The sequence below is a fragment of the Eucyclogobius newberryi genome, unplaced genomic scaffold, assembly GCF_026437365.1.
Source record: "Eucyclogobius newberryi isolate DKJ021-1_F unplaced genomic scaffold, fEucNew1.0.hap1 SCAF_21, whole genome shotgun sequence".
In the NCBI taxonomy this organism is placed as follows: Eukaryota; Metazoa; Chordata; class Actinopteri; order Gobiiformes; family Gobiidae; genus Eucyclogobius; species Eucyclogobius newberryi.
Window position 1 is genome coordinate 22,621,015 of NW_027315846.1, and position 15,423 is coordinate 22,636,437.

At 41.1% G+C, this 15,423-nt stretch overlaps 4 protein-coding genes across 8 annotated transcripts; 3 read left to right on the top strand and 1 right to left on the bottom strand.

Annotated features, from left to right (window-relative positions):
• Positions 1-240: 240 nt before the first annotated feature.
• atxn3 (ataxin 3) lies at positions 241-4,413 on the top strand. Of its 2 annotated transcripts, none has more exons than XM_072457726.1 (11): positions 241-363; positions 959-1,123; positions 1,192-1,236; positions 1,321-1,406; positions 1,475-1,541; positions 1,619-1,706; positions 1,784-1,913; positions 2,441-2,607; positions 2,682-2,838; positions 2,921-2,982; positions 3,066-4,413. In XM_072457726.1, exons 1-11 carry the CDS (start codon positions 340-342, stop codon positions 3,113-3,115), a joined length of 1,041 nt encoding a protein of 346 aa, XP_072313827.1. In that variant the 5' UTR covers positions 241-339; the 3' UTR covers positions 3,116-4,413. The 2 variants fall into 2 exon arrangements, with proteins under 2 accessions (XP_072313827.1, XP_072313828.1); XM_072457727.1 differs by having other exon boundaries at positions 2,444-2,607.
• Positions 4,414-4,760: 347 nt separating this feature from the next.
• LOC140370634 (protein Z-dependent protease inhibitor-like) lies at positions 4,761-7,306 on the top strand. The gene is made up of 4 exons (XM_072457830.1): positions 4,761-5,400; positions 6,440-6,713; positions 6,786-6,933; positions 7,014-7,306. Exons 1-4 carry the CDS (start codon positions 4,800-4,802, stop codon positions 7,203-7,205), a joined length of 1,215 nt encoding a protein of 404 aa, XP_072313931.1. The 5' UTR covers positions 4,761-4,799; the 3' UTR covers positions 7,206-7,306.
• Positions 7,307-7,965: 659 nt separating this feature from the next.
• Positions 7,966-13,911, top strand: ddx24 (DEAD (Asp-Glu-Ala-Asp) box helicase 24). Of its 3 annotated transcripts, none has more exons than XM_072457160.1 (9): positions 7,966-8,069; positions 8,173-9,033; positions 9,970-10,524; positions 10,769-10,922; positions 12,187-12,696; positions 12,925-13,000; positions 13,136-13,324; positions 13,397-13,526; positions 13,598-13,911. In XM_072457160.1, the coding sequence occupies exons 2-9, from the start codon at positions 8,184-8,186 to the stop codon at positions 13,870-13,872; spliced, it is 2,739 nt and encodes a 912-aa protein (XP_072313261.1). In that variant the 5' UTR covers positions 7,966-8,069; positions 8,173-8,183; the 3' UTR covers positions 13,873-13,911. The 3 variants fall into 3 exon arrangements, with proteins under 3 accessions (XP_072313261.1, XP_072313262.1, XP_072313263.1); XM_072457161.1 differs by having other exon boundaries at positions 7,974-8,069; positions 8,170-9,033; XM_072457162.1 differs by having other exon boundaries at positions 7,983-8,073.
• LOC140370151 (ubiquitin thioesterase OTUB2-like) lies at positions 13,592-15,270 on the bottom strand. Of its 2 annotated transcripts, XM_072457164.1 has the most exons (6): positions 15,205-15,270; positions 15,021-15,101; positions 14,828-14,946; positions 14,582-14,666; positions 14,325-14,516; positions 13,592-14,240 (listed from the first exon to the last, which is right to left on the bottom strand). In XM_072457164.1, the coding sequence occupies exons 2-6, from the start codon at positions 15,099-15,101 to the stop codon at positions 14,034-14,036; spliced, it is 684 nt and encodes a 227-aa protein (XP_072313265.1). In that variant the 5' UTR covers positions 15,205-15,270; the 3' UTR covers positions 13,592-14,033. The 2 variants fall into 2 exon arrangements, with proteins under 2 accessions (XP_072313265.1, XP_072313264.1); XM_072457163.1 differs by lacking the exon at positions 15,205-15,270 and having other exon boundaries at positions 15,021-15,163.
• Between the last annotated feature and the right edge of the window lie 153 nt (positions 15,271-15,423).

Here is a 15,423-nt window from a genome sequence, read left to right on the forward strand (position 1 = left end):
GATATTTACAACCCTTCTTCCCCTGTCAACTTTAGCTTGATCTTTCGGATTTTATAACTTTCACCATGTTTTTTCTATGTTTTCACCGTTTGTTCTTTTACTCTCAGGTAGATTTTCGTTTCACTATAATTTCCAGTGACACGGGAAGTTATCCAAAAAAATAAATAAATTAATATTTACAGGATTGAGCTCCCAAACGCCCCACACTATGACACACTGACGTAATGAGCCTCAGTGTAATCTGCAAACGTCCACTGGGCGGCGCTGGTCAGAGCTGCTGCCGTGTCTGTGCTGATGAAAACACTGGGGTCAGAGTTGAATGTCTGACTCAAACTAGAGATGGATTCTATATTTCATGAGAAAGTAAGTGTAATGGATTGTTAAAAATGACAGTGTTTTGTGTGCTAAACGTGCGCTTTCTCCTCTGTTCTGTCACGTGCCTGAACATGACGCTGACGCTGTGCTGTGTGTATTGTTGTTCACATAGCTCCAAGCTAACAACTGCTTACCAAAGTTTTCTTTTTACTTTTGCTATAAACATAAAGGCTTTTGCCGTGGACATATTTGTATAGCAGTTGCCTATCTTGTTAATTCATTTTTTTCTATGGCTAACTTAATCTGAATATTTGTATAGAATGTATTTATACTGTGTTTACGTCAGCTAGCATGTAGCCGCTCCTGTGTTTAGGCTGGACAGGATGAATAGTCTCAATTAAAAACAAGGCTTTGGGGGCTTTAGGGTATTGATCACATTCAAGACGGGTTTTTACAACGTTCCCCAAGAATTCATTCAGATGCCATCTCAAGGAAACTGTAGTTTGCATATGGTCCCCAGTTTCCTTGTAGCTGATCCAAAAAAGAAAAAGAAAATTGCATTCCTGAACAATTTCTGAGCATGGTTTCATTGGAGTCATTTACAAAGAACTAAAGAACTAAACTTCCAATGTTGTATTTGTAGCAGGAGGGCTCTCTATGTGCCCAACACTGCCTGAACAATCTTCTCCAGGGGGAATACTTCACTCCAGTGGACCTGTCCTCCATCGCTCACCAGCTGGATGAGGAGGAGAGGATGCGGATGGCTGAAGGAGGAGTGGGCAGTGAAGAGTACAGAACCTTCCTTCAGGTGAGGAAATGGCCCAATAACCACAACATGTGCATTTTCCTTTTATTAAGGTTTGTTTGTGCTTTCAGCAACCGTCTGGTAATATGGATGACAGTGGATTCTTCTCTATACAAGTTAGTACCAATTTGTATCATTAAAGCAATGTATGTACTTCAGTTATGCCTGAAATGTGCTTCCTGAATGTCCTGTTGTTGCAGGTCATTAGCAATGCTCTCAGCGTGTGGGGGCTAGAATTAATTCTTTTCAACAGCCGGGAATACCAGAGTCTGATGATAAATCCCATGTAAGGTTTTCACTGCTTCATCCGTTTATTGAAGCTGAAAAAGTTATCGATTGATTTTATAATTTCAGAAATGAGAAAGCTTTTATCTGCAACTACAAAGAACACTGGTTCACTATTCGCAAACTAGGACAGCAGGTACAGCTGATATTGTGCAAGTTTTATTGTGTAATCTTTATAACCTTCGTAACATTTTTTTTATTTTTTTATTGCAGTGGTTTAACCTTAATTCATTGCTGACTGGACCTGAATTGATATCAGACACATATCTTGCCCTTTTTCTAGCACAACTACAACAAGAGGGTACTTGATTTACATAATATATACTGTACGAGAATATGTTTGGCTGTAATTGAAATATTCATTATCCATGCGCACAGGTTATTCCATTTTTGTGATCAGAGGAAACCTGCCCGAGTGTGAAGCAGAACAGATTCTGGCGTTCATGAGAGTACAACAACAGCAGCGGCCCCGGCTCATTGGAGAAGAGGAGGGACAAACAAGCTCAGGGTAAGGCCAGCTGCACATGGGAATGAAACAAACAGAAGGAACACGTGTATAAAATGGGGGGGTTTCTCTGCAGTGTAAGCTGGAGTCTGTTAGAGTCAATGTAGTGGTGATGATAAAGTTTGTACAAACTCTGTGTTGGTGTTGTATTTATGCAGTTGAAGGATATATATATATATATATATATATATATATATATATATATATATATATATATATATATATATATATATATATATATATATATATATATATATATATATATATATATATATATATATATATATATAAATGTAATAACATGTTTGAACCTTACACTTCCGCCACAATCTGACAAATAGTTTAAACTAGATCTCACTCACCCCACAGACTTACGAGAAGCGCTCATCAAACTGGAGAGGCTGAGAAATGTGCTAAATATCCTCTAGTGTGTAGCCAACCTTAGTAGCTCTTTTTTTTTATTCCATTCGGTTGAAGCAACATTTAAGAGTATGTACATATATATATATATATATTTTTTTTTTTTACAGTAGCAGGTCAGTAGCTTTGGGCCAGAATGAGATGGCCATTGGCGTTGAGGAGGACGTTGTCGATGAAGATGAGGAGCTGAAGAGGGCCTTGGCACTCAGCAGACAGGACATAGATGTGGAGGATGAGGAGGCTGATCTGCGCAGGGCAATACAGATGAGCATGCAAGGTAATGGAGGGGCTTCTATCATTTATATTGTAACGTAAGTATACAAATGGGCATCTTGCATCCATATTTTATAGGGGCAGTAATGAGCAACACCTCTTCAGAACATCCAACAGGAAAAGTCCTGTCTAACAGCCAGACAGCAGGTAGCGCTGCAGCATCAAAAAGGGAAGGCCAAAGTGAAACCCTCACAGCTGAAGAGCTGAGGAAGAAGAGGCAAGCCTACTTTGACAGGTAATTCTGACTTTATGTCACAGTTATTATGTGCCTTTGTTTCTGTGCAAGTTGACATTCATACACCCATATGCCCTCCTAGACAACAGCAACAAGTCCAATCCAACATTCCTCCACAAGAGACAAGGTTATCAGAGAGCTCTGGTGGGTTTTTACATTGATTAAGTTTTAACCAAAAAAACAACTCAAAATCACAATCAAATATTTGTTGGCTTCTATCATTCTAGCATCAGAGACATTGGGGACCAAGCAGGACGAGCAGCAAGAGCAGCCCTGAAGACTGGCTCTGTTTCCCAGCTGCCTTGGATTGGTGTCCCCATAAGGGGAAGCTTCGCTCCTTCCTTTAACCTTTTGCACACAAGGACACAAGGACAGTCAGAGGGCTGATTTATGGTCGGCTGGTTAGTTTGTGTACAGGTCATACAGAGGAGATGGACATGCAAAAGGACATGATTAGTCTCAAACTAACTCAGCATTGCTGGAAAAGGTGTGGCCATGGAAATTCATGATGCATTTTATCCAAGATTGCAAATGCCTTTTTACCATGGCGCCTTCAATTTCTATAGTACAATGTTTGTAATTCCTTTCTTTGGAAGGTATAGACAGAATCTAGAACATGCAGCTGCTGTGTTTACATAAATGCACACTGTTGGTGGCACTGGAGACCAAAAGTTAAGCCATAGATAAACATTTAAATGTAATGGACCTGAATTTGTAGGCCTTTTAATGCATTTAATCCATCGCATAGTTTTAAAGAAATGTACTGTACACTTCTGCCCAGATTTAGATGAACATACACTGGCTCTTTAAATCTTCATCATTATATGGCTTTGTCTTTTACCTAGCACTTACAATCGATTCCATCCAATAGTTATCTGTGCTGACGCTGTATTTGGCCAACAGCTTTAATGTTAGTGTATATAAAATGCATCTCATAACCACAATGAGGTGGTAACACAATATCATTTGACTTTTTGAGCGGTATTCTACCTCCAGTATTTAGGATGCCGTTTTTAAAACATGGTATGCAGCAAAACAAGAATAAATGAAAACAAAGCTCTGTTAACTCTGTTAACAGTGCGTTTGTGTTTACTATCTAAATGCTTCATTGCACTAATTGGAGTCCTGCTGTGTTTTCATACAAGCAAAGGTTGTCATAAGATAAATTATTGCGTTAAAAAGTCATTAATTTTTGTCCATCTGACGGCAAAAGAAATGGAGTAAGAGAATAATCTGTGCTGTACAATGTCGGGAGAACAGTTAAAATGACTGTTATATTTAACTCCAAAGAATCATTTGATATTTTCAATGTTTTTCCCAAACAATATTGTTTGCCGTGAACTTTACACTCTTTTCTGTTTAACATATCTCTACAATTAGTGCTTTAGTAACAGAACAAAGCATCTTATGTAATCTTCAGCTTTAGGCATTTTTATTAATAATTATGTTGGTATTTGGGTTTTAGCCATTTTTACTCACTACATTCAGCACTAATACCTCATTTTTGGTTGTATGTTGAAGCTCAACATGGTTTAGTTTGATTATTAGTTCCAAAATTAAATTGATGTTCACCCACTCTTGTCTGCTCCTTGTCATTTGTTATTTCTAGATACTATATTTTATTGTGGGGCATCGCTGCTTCAAATAGTCTCACATCATTTGAATTGTGGGATTTATTCCATCTTTCCTACCTCAAATATAGCCTTCATTTGATAAGAAGTTGAGTTGGCACAGAAACTTGCTAAGTTTTCAAAATCGTCATGTTTTGGATTGACAAAAGCGCTGGGTTAATATGTAACGCTTTGAACACACTTGCACTTTGCTTCACCAAATAGTGCAAGAAGCTCTGGACATCATCCTGGCCAAAAAGGTATGTATGTGATTTGTAATTGAATTTGAGTCATTTTGGAAGTTGATCTCAATGACCTCTCATTTCAGGTGCCAGTGTCTTGCCAGGAACCATGACGGACCACCTCGTTAGGACGACCTGGCTGTTTCCCCTCACCTTTCTGTGCTTCTTTGCTCCAGCTTGCCAAGAAACACAAAATGCAACCATCACAGATCTTTCCTACAGGAATATGGACTTTGCGGTGAACCTGTACAGAAGAATATCCAACTATCACGACAAAAACATCTTCTTCTCACCGTTGAGCATCTCCACGACTTTCGCCGCTCTGCTTTTGGCCACTGATGGTGTCACTCACGAGGAAATTTTAAAGGGATTTAACTTGCAGCAGCTTGATAGAGCAAACCAGCCAGAGGGCATTCCGCAATTATTTCAGCTTCTCCACGAAAACATCACGCAAAATGGGTCCCTCAAGCTGGAACAGGACATGGCGATGTTTGTGAGTGACAAGTTGGACCTGGAGAAGACCTTTGAAGAGCAGATGGGGAAGTATTTTGAGGCTGAGATCAAAGCGGTGAACTTCTCTGATAACGGGCAGAGCGTGGTGTACATCAATGACTATATTAAGGGCAAGACTAAGGATAGAATAAAGAACATGATTTCCACTCTTGATGCAGAGACCAAGCTCATGCTTATAAACACCATATTCTTTCGAGGTAAGTTGAACACACCCTTATCATTTCTGCTAAATGATCATTTTTGTAGAACTTCTCTACTTGGGCATTCAAAGAGTTTTCCCATTCGCACCTTGAATCGTTCAGGTTCAGTCATGTGGCCAAAGTGGGTGCTGCCAGTGACACTCCCGCAGTGTGCAGCAACTGCCACACTACCCCATAGTAATACTAGTGAACTTTTACTACTACATGCACATATCGCTATTTCTGGGGTTAGGGTTATTCAATGTTTCTTCAAATGGGGACATTTTGACGTTTGTGACATACTTAAAGTAATATCTAAAAATACTAACTCAATTAACACAGTGGTGAAAGAAGTACTGCAGTTTTGTAAAAAAAAATATAATAATGCACTCAATTACAAAGTACTGCTGCCTAAAGTAAAAAAGTACACATACAAAACTACTAGTAAATTAATTCTGGCTCAATGTTGAAATGTAAAATAGTTTAAACTGAATTAAATTATTTTAAACCACAACCTACATATTCTCTGGGCTCTGGCCAATCAAAGCAGGAGATGCAGTTATGTGTTTGTCACTTTAGGAAAAAGTAGATACAGCAACTGTGAACTTGGATCATTTGGACTTGTACAATTACACATAGATTTGACTCAGAGTAGCATGAGTTTGGCCGTACTAACCTGTCTATGCTGATCTCATCAAGTCTCAGAAGCTAATCAGAGATGGGCCTGTTGATACTTGGATGGGAGACCATTGGAGTGCCAGGTGCCACAGGGGGGTGGTAGTACACACTGTCATTGTGTCCTTGGGCAAGACACTTCACCCACCTTGCCTCAAGTGTCCCTGTATGCTGTATGAGTGAGGTTTATGAGGATGCAAATGAGCTCATGGCTACAATCCAGCGTGTTTACAGCATGTGTATCATGTATGTTCTTTAACATGCACTGTACCCACTAAAGAAACAAATAACCACAACAATTTACTTACTTAAGTTACTTTAAGTTACTTTCCACTGATGCCAATCAGTACTTTGTTCTGACAGTTGTGTTTTCCTCTCACAGGAGATTGGAAGAGCCCCTTCAACCCCAACCACACCAAAACAGAAGCCTTCTACATTGACAATTACAACGTGGTGAACGTGCAGATGATGTATAAGGAGGCCAGGTTTTTCATGGGTCATGACGTATTTCTCGGCGCCAAAATACTGAAGCTTCCTTACGACCATGGCGTCTCAATGCTTATCCTGTTGCCAAATAAAGACGTCGACCACACCGTTATAGATGATGAGATCAACGCTCACAGATTTCAAGGGTGGTTTGCATCTATGACAGAAATGTATGTTTAAAGGGATTTATGACTTTGCATTTGGTGAATATATTTAGTTATCATGTTGTATTGTGTTTTCAGCAAAGTGGAAGTTCATCTGCCAAAATTTAAGATGGAGGAGTCATACGAATTGCATAAGCTCTTACCTGAAATGGGCGTTTCCAGTTTGTTCACTAACACAGCCAATCTGACAAAGCTCCATAAGGACGAGGATCTGAAGGTGTCTGAGGTCAGTATCCTGTCTCCTTTTGCTACATGTCCCTAGTATCGTGCACATATTTAAACATGGCATTGCGTGTTTCTCCATAGGTTCGGCACAAGGCTGTGATTGACGTGGATGAAACGGGAACCACTGCTGCAGCTGCCACAACAGTCGGCATCATTCCCTATTCTTTACCTCCCACATTCATTGTCAACCGACCGTTCTTCTTCTTCATATACCATGAAGATACAAACGCTCTATTGTTCATGGGAAGACTCATTGACCCTACAACAAACTAGTATGCCTTAACTTTTATTGTTAACATGCATATTTCTCACTTGTGTTGTGAAGCTCCAGTGGAATTCCTAAAATGTCAATAAAATGCTACATGCCATTATTATTCATGCTTTTTGGGAATTGGCTATAGTTTTTTTTATAAATGATGTGGTATTTTCTTGGGTTTATAATCTGTAAATTCAAAACTTTAATGACAATAACAATAAGTTATTAGTGTTGCCCGGGGGTCGAGTGGTCTAAGAGTCAGCACTTACCACACTCTTCACCCCAATTTCACCTACACTGTCCTGTCTAATAAAGCCTGACAAAGGGCCAAAGTTTTATAATAACAGTATAATATGATGTGAAAAAGATAAGTTAAAATATGACAAGTTATATTTTTCCTTTGGTTCGGATATTCAATGGTATTAACAATAACTGTGCTGGGGGAAACACTTCACTGCGTACATGTGTATAAAAATTAAATTTGTTCAGTTTACATTTCAAATTCATAGCATAGTGTTTTGGTATTTACAGATTTTGAGTTCCCCCAGTGCATTAAATAAAAAGAGGAAAAAAATTATTGGAATATTACAAATGTAGGCTTCCAGTTGGAAAAATTAGAGCAATGGTATTTTGACAGGATTTAGATTAAGTGAGACACAAATAAGTGAGACACAAAAAAGGACATGTTTTGCCTAAAGGTGTAGGTTCCTATCAAGCTATTACAAAAGGTTATACACGTCTTGTCCAGTAGATGGCAGTGACGTATCTCCCCATTTCCCCCAACCACGTGACCACACTGTCATGGCGGCCTCCTCGTGTGTCGTGCGTGCTTGTCAACACTTGTAATCTCCAATAGTTTTAACATCAAGAAACCACTTACGGTAAGTTTTCTCCACTCTAATGTCATTCTGTAAAGACATAGAGCTATTTCACACATTAATGTAGTTTGTTGTAATGCAATTTATTTATTTTATGTCTCAGTAGTTAAAAAAAAAATGAAGTCCAAGAAGATGAAGCCTCAAAGCAGGCGCATAAACCCAGCAAAACGGTGCATTCAGATGAAGGGCAAATGGAAATCTATTGAGCTGGACCCGAGTCTGTTTTCAGAAGAGGGATTGGAGGGGCTGGTGTGTTTTGAAGAACTGACAAATTACCGTCTGGTTGACTCTGAAAAAGCAGCAGCCAGCGCGGCCAAAGAACTGAAGAAGGAACAGAAGAAACGGGCCCTAAAGAGAAAAGCTGTGGATGGGGAAGCATCTGGAGAAGGATCTGTAGGAGCCCCTGGAGAAGGATCTGTAGGAGCCCCTGGAGAAGGATCTGTAGGAGCCCCTGGAGAAGCATCTGTAGGAGCCCCTGGAGAAGGATCTGGAGAGACTGCTGAAACTCCCAAGAAAAAGGCCAAAAATAAGAACAAGAAAAACAAGAAATCAGAACCTGTAGAAGATTCGGTTGCAAGTTCTCAACAGGATTCGGAATCAAAACCAACAAAGAAAAAGAAGAAGAAGAAGCAAAAGAAGAAGCAGCTGAAGAAAACCAAGCAAGAATCTCTTACTGCATTGACAACAGAAGAACAACCAGCGCCGGGGGCGACCGTAGAAGATAAAACTCCGAAACGCAAACCCACGAAACCTGCCAAAGAGCAATTCAAGAATTGGACCAGTGCTGCCCTGTCTGGTTGTGAGGACACCGGCTCGGACGTGGGTGCGTGGAAAGATCTGTTCGTGCCCGCTCCCGTCCTGAAGGCCCTGAGCAGCCTGGGCTTCTCTTCACCCACACCCATCCAAGCCCTGGCATTGCCCTCAGCGATCAGAGACCGCATGGATGTGCTGGGAGCTGCAGAGACAGGTGAACACACAGTATATTTACGCAGGATTGTTTTTAGCACATCACCAGGCCAGTTGTTGAAATATATTTGCTTTACAAAGCCTTAAAAAGATTTTAAGACATTTACTCAGCAACTTTCCAAGGAAATAGTGGTATTTTAAAATATTTGGTTCTGCATTCGAGAAAGAAAACCTTTTTATTTACTCAAATTGAGATCTCATTTAGCACTGGGTACAGCACAGAATAAAAAACCTTTTAGAAACAACTCTGAAAAAGACTGGAACTCAAAATTGGGTGAGCTATAGTACCACTAATTAATTTGGAATAAAATTGAACCTTTGTTATGCCACTGACACAATGTCTAAAGGAGGATCAGCCAAGTAAAACCTTTTCTAAAACATGAAAACTGAATTAGTTGGTAGTCTCTATGATGAGCTGTGGAAGTTCCTTATTCAACACTCAAATCTTATTACAATTTTTTTTTTTTCTTCACTACTGAAAAGAAACTACACACAATAGTTAATAAAGTTCTAAACATCATTTATTGAATGTTAAGTGGATATAACAATTATTGTTAAAAAAGAAAGAAAATGACTTTCACCAAAGAAATACAAATTCATGGAACTTATTGTTTTGATACAATGGGAAAAGGGGGTGGAAAGGGTAGCAGCCCCTCACACATCAGCATCTGCACCGTACTGCGTCAGCCTGTCTCTGGAGTCCCAGTTCTTACAGTACTTTCTTTTCATTTGCACACACTCATTGAATACTTCCCAATACAAATTGCATGAATGTATAAGTAGGTCAAGTACTTCCCATTCTATTTTGACTTTCTGTTGTATGTGTTGTTGCTTTAAATTATCTAAAATATCTTTAACTGTAAATCGATAAATGCCCTTCAATTTTATTTATTTATTTAGTGTCGTTTTCTAAATCACTTAAACACTGTTGTTTCAGGTAGTGGCAAGACCCTGGCCTTTGCTATCCCCATGATCCACGCCATTCTGGAGTGGAGAGAAAACCGCGACAGTCCAAACACTAAAGAGGACACGGTTAAAAAGGTGGAGAGCTTATATCTACCAGACGAGCCCGAAGATGCAGAAGAAGGACATGATGAGGAAGAGGTAGAGGAGGAGGTGGAAGAGGAAGAGGTGGAGGAGATGGAAGAGGAGGAGGAGATGGAAGAGGAGGAGGTGGAAGAGGAAGAGGTGGAGGAGATGGAAGAGGAGGAGGAGGAGATGGAAGAGGAGGAGGGTGCAGACGTGGAGGACAGCGATGTGGACGAAGTTGGTGGAGATTTGAACGATGGCGGTAGTGATGAGGACGGAGCAAAGGATATCAAGCTCGGATGCGTTCAAGTGGGTGAGACGGCCGCGTTTGACCCTGTCCCACGAGAAGAAAGCCGGGACGATGCGGGTCAAAATCAGCCTCTGCTCGGGCTAGTCCTCACCCCCACCAGAGAGTTAGCGGTTCAAGTCAAACACCATATAGATGCTGTGGCCAAGTTTACAAGTAAGTTATGAATACCTGGCCTTATGGAATGACAATGTTGGACTGCTTAATCTCAAAGACTCTCACTGAGGTCCAGATCTGTAGTAGATTCTGCTTCTCCTTATGATTTGACCCTTCTCAAACACACTGACATCTTTCCATGACCACGGGATTTGTCTTTCCACGCGGTCGTTTCAGAAATGTGAAGCCGCTCGCCGCCTCAGTCGGGTTTAAATACCGTGTTGCATTTCTCCTCTTTGCGCAGATATCCAAACGGCCATAGTCGTGGGCGGGATGTCCCAGCACAAGCAGAGGAGGCTGCTGAAGCGCAGGCCGGAGATCGTCGTGGGAACTCCAGGGCGACTGTGGGACCTGATCAAAGAGAGGGAACCACACCTGCAAAACCTCAGGCAGCTCAGGTACAGCTGCTGTCTTTTCACCAGCGCATCTTAACACAAGCCCTTTCAGACACAAAAGTGAAATGGTGATGTGGTGACTTAGTGATGCCCCTAAACAACCAATCAGCTCTCATTCCATGTGTCATAGTGACTCACATGGCTCTTTCCTACAAGTTAGAAAAGATGATGTATAATAATTAGATGGAAACAGCTTATAGAGGTCTGCTTTAACATAATTTAATACACTTTCTGGGGAGGAAACAGAATTAACCAATTATGATGAAAAATAGCAATCCTTAATATACAACACATTCAGTCAAGTTGTATTTTTACACTGTGTACTCTTAAAGGTGTGTTATGTAACTTTTGTGGAGGACCTACTTAGGCCAACAACAAAAAAATTGTGTTTCCGGTAACATTGAAAAATAAATCCAGGTCGGTCGGATTTTTTCTTTAAATTTTTTTTTTTTTTTTTTTTTTCAGAAGTGAGCGCTTCGCATTGGTGTGGCTGTATTGTTATGCAGATATAGAATAAAATAGTTCTCTACATCTATACTAGTCCAACCACAGGAAAAGAGCCATTAGCAGACAACTTTTTAGTAATTACCGCTCGGTTGTGGTCCGCGCGCGGTAGTCGGTGCGTCCGCGCCGTGATCCGCGGCGCTGTTGCCCTGTGCGTGTGTTCGCTGAGCTCTCACTATCTTTCTTATTGTCACTTGATGATGTGACCACTTTGACCGTCACGCCAAATAACTTCACAGCTGAAACACCGGGCGTACATATCGCTCATGGATCTATTATATTATCATGGCATGACTGCCGTCAAAAAGATGCGCCCATAGGTAAAACGAAACCTATCAAAAGTGCTGCGATTTTCATATCTTACGATCCCCACAGATGATTTTTTTTCTCGCAGGTTTTGGATTTGCTCTCAGAATTTGACATTCTCGAAACGTATGGCCAGTAAATATGCGATAAAATGTATAAGGTCGGGTTTTCATTATTTTGAAATCCAGCTCGGTCGGGTTACCGGAAACACACCATTTTTTCTTCCTGGCCTTATCTCCTTGGAGATGTTAAGTGTCCAGAATGTTCCACTGTATGGCATTGAGACAAGCGGGTGATGCCACTAGGCCAGATTACAGGTCAGAGCTTTGGAGAAGAGACCAAAATTTTCAAGGAAAAACACCATTTGCTAAATAATGCAAGACCTACATATGTGACAGAAAAGTCACATTTCCTTTGCCTGACCTAAACAAGGTTTTTATTTGTGTATTTCTTGCAGATGTCTGGTGATTGATGAAGCTGACCGCATGGTAGAACGGGGTCACTTTGCTGAGCTGGAGAGCCTCCTGGAGATGTTGCAAACCACACACTTCAACCCCAAAAGACAAATGTTCATATTCTCTGCCACGCTCACACTGGCTTACACTCTGCCCACGCGCATCTTGCAAAAGAAAAAGAGGGTGGATAAGCGCAGCAAACTGGAAATCCTCATGGACAAAGTAGGCATGAAAACCAAACCAAAAGTCATCGATCTGTCCAGAAAAGAGGCGACCGTGGAGACGCTGACCGAGACTCAGATCAACTGTCAGAAAGAGGACAAGGACTACTACCTGTATTACTTTCTGCTGCAGCACCCAGGGCGTACCATGGTGTTTGCAAACAGTATAGACACCATCAAAAGGCTTAAATCCATTCTGACCATCTTGGACTGTACATCGTTCTCCCTGCACGCCAACATGCAGCAGAAACAGCGTCTGAAAAACCTGGAGAGATTTGCTGACAGGGAGAGGTAAGCAATTTGTACAGAAGGCAGGAGTGCAGTTAAACCCATCCATTTACCATTATTACCATCTATTTAGCAAACAGAAAAACCTCCTACATTGTGGAAGGACATTATACAATTTAAAGAACTAAGTGTCATAGCATTGTACTATATTTTGTATATTTCAACTTGCATTACAGACACACTAGTTGTCTATATTTTGTTCATTGATATCCAATTTATGATATCCCCCAGTTGTGTACTCCTGACGACTGATGTGGCAGCTAGAGGACTAGACATTCCCGATGTACAGCATGTTATCCACTACCAGGTAATATTTTGGTAGTAATTTATTGTATTATTACATAAATACACACTATTTACAGATTGATGGATTAAGATACAAATACTGCTTGTCAAATACATAAATTAAAAAGTACAATATACAATGCCACTCTCCTTTCAGGTGCCTAGAACATCTGAAACCTATGTCCATCGCAGTGGCAGAACAGCAAGAGCTTCCAAAGAAGGCTTGTGTTTGTTGCTGACGGGCCCTGATGACATGTTGAACTTCAAAAAGATTTTCAAAACTCTTGGCAAAGACGAAGACCTCCCGATGTTCCCCATAGAGACACAGTGTATGGAAGCTATCAAGGTAAGATGTGAACAATGGGTCCAATATGCATAAGTTATGTATATGTAATGCAACAGTGCGTTTTGTATGTAGGAGCGGATCGATTTGGCCCGAAGAATTGAAAATATTGAATATCACAACTGCAAGGAAAAGAAGCACGACTCCTGGTTCAGACAAGCTGCAGAAGCTCTGGAGGTAGATCTGGACGAAGACCTTTTACTTGGTAAGGCGAGCAGGATTTGATTATTAACACTCACTTCATAATTCAAATATAAATGTATGTATGCATTACAGGTAAATCAAATGACGAGCATGCCGATGTCCAGCAGCAGAGAATGGTGAAGGGCATGAAGAAGCACATGAAGCAGTTGGTCTCTCAGTCTGTATTTAAGACTGTGAGGAAGACCAAGTATCCCACTCAGATGGGGAAGCTCACTCTGAAACAGAGCGCTCTGGCCGGGACCCAAAGTGCACTGAGCAGTGTTTTAACACAAAAGAGCAAACAGAATGTTAAGAAAGGTCTTTCTCAAAAGAGAATCCGGAAATCAAAAAAAGCAAAGCAAAAATAACAGTTTTTGATTTGTTAATAAATACAAAGTTTGTTAAAATGATGTCCTTATTTTAATACCGTTAACTATAAAACCCAAATTATGTTTGTAACTACTTTCGATGCATAAATATATGTTTTTTCGTAGTCTCTATTCCTGAGTTGAACAAAGGCACTGGCCGGTCAGGCTTGAGTTCGTGGGTAGATGATATTATAATGTGATGTTTGATAAAGGAGGTGCACAGATGGCTCAGCACCTTCTGGAATGATGTGGTCCACCAGCTTTTGTTCATCGCCCTCCATTGACACGATGTGAATGGCCACGTTCAGAGCTTGCGACAAAGCCTGGATGTCCACATGGTCGCACTCCATTGCCATGACTTCTACCTCCTGAACACAAAGTGTTCGGATCAGCCAGGACATTTGACCCGGGCCTGTCCGGCGCTCACCAGGGGGCAGCATCGTGACACTCACCTGATGGCAATAGGCTTGGAAATTGGACGTCTCCACAAAGTTGCTGAAGAAATCTGCATGGCTCTGCAGGTAGGCGGAGGTGATGAGGCGCAGGTACTGGACCACACTGTCTGAGGTGCACGGCTGGTTAAACAGTCTGTACAGGGTCCCCACACTTCCATCAGACTGGCACTGCTCCAACACTGCAATGACCTGAGAGAGAGATGGGAGTTTATTTCACTACATCGTACAGTCATTATGCACTGGCGGTACATTACTTTTGAAAGGTGCTTTTTGTAGCTTCTTTCATCAAAACCAGCACAAGACAAGGCAATGCTGCTCTCCTTGATCATCTCAATGAACCTGGAAACACAACCACATTATAGTGTCGTGCAGTGGGTGAACTGAGGTATTTGAAATGGTATAGTTAGATATTTGAAATGGTATAGTTAGATATTTGAAATGGTTTAGTTAGATGTGGGAAAAGCCCAGAGCACAGAGTTAAGCTTGTACAGCAGACTGACCCGTGTAATCCTCTGGAGTCGAGTATGGCAGATTCTAAGTATGCGAAGGAAAAGGCTCTGTAGAAACAGTTGCCATCGCCACGCACTTTTCTCACGGTAGAAAACTCTCGGCACACGTCCTGACAACACAACAGTTATTACAGCGTTATTCATGGCGTCCGGGGGCAACACACAAAAGTACTAATTGGCCTACAGTTATTTTGAAATTAGTCGTTTGGTCAGCGAAGTACGAAGAAATGTCCTGTCGCTCGGAGACCAGCCATACGCCCTCCATCTGCGGAGACGAGCTCAGCGTGAGCGCGCGGCCGCGGACTCACGGGCTCCACACGTCACGGACATCACGGGGACTCAGGCCGGTCCAATGTGGGAATTAACACCAGCAAGACATAAAGACGTCAAAGCGGCAATTCGACATAAAGGTATTTTGTTTGTACTAGAATCTCCCGGATGTTTGCATGCACCACGTGCTTCTCTTAAAGAGACAGTGCCTCGTTTACTCTGATCCTAAATGGATCTTATATTTCACTTATATCGTGTCTATTATAGCTTTCAACTCAAATATTGTTAATTCACCCTCATATGCTCATGGTAATGTT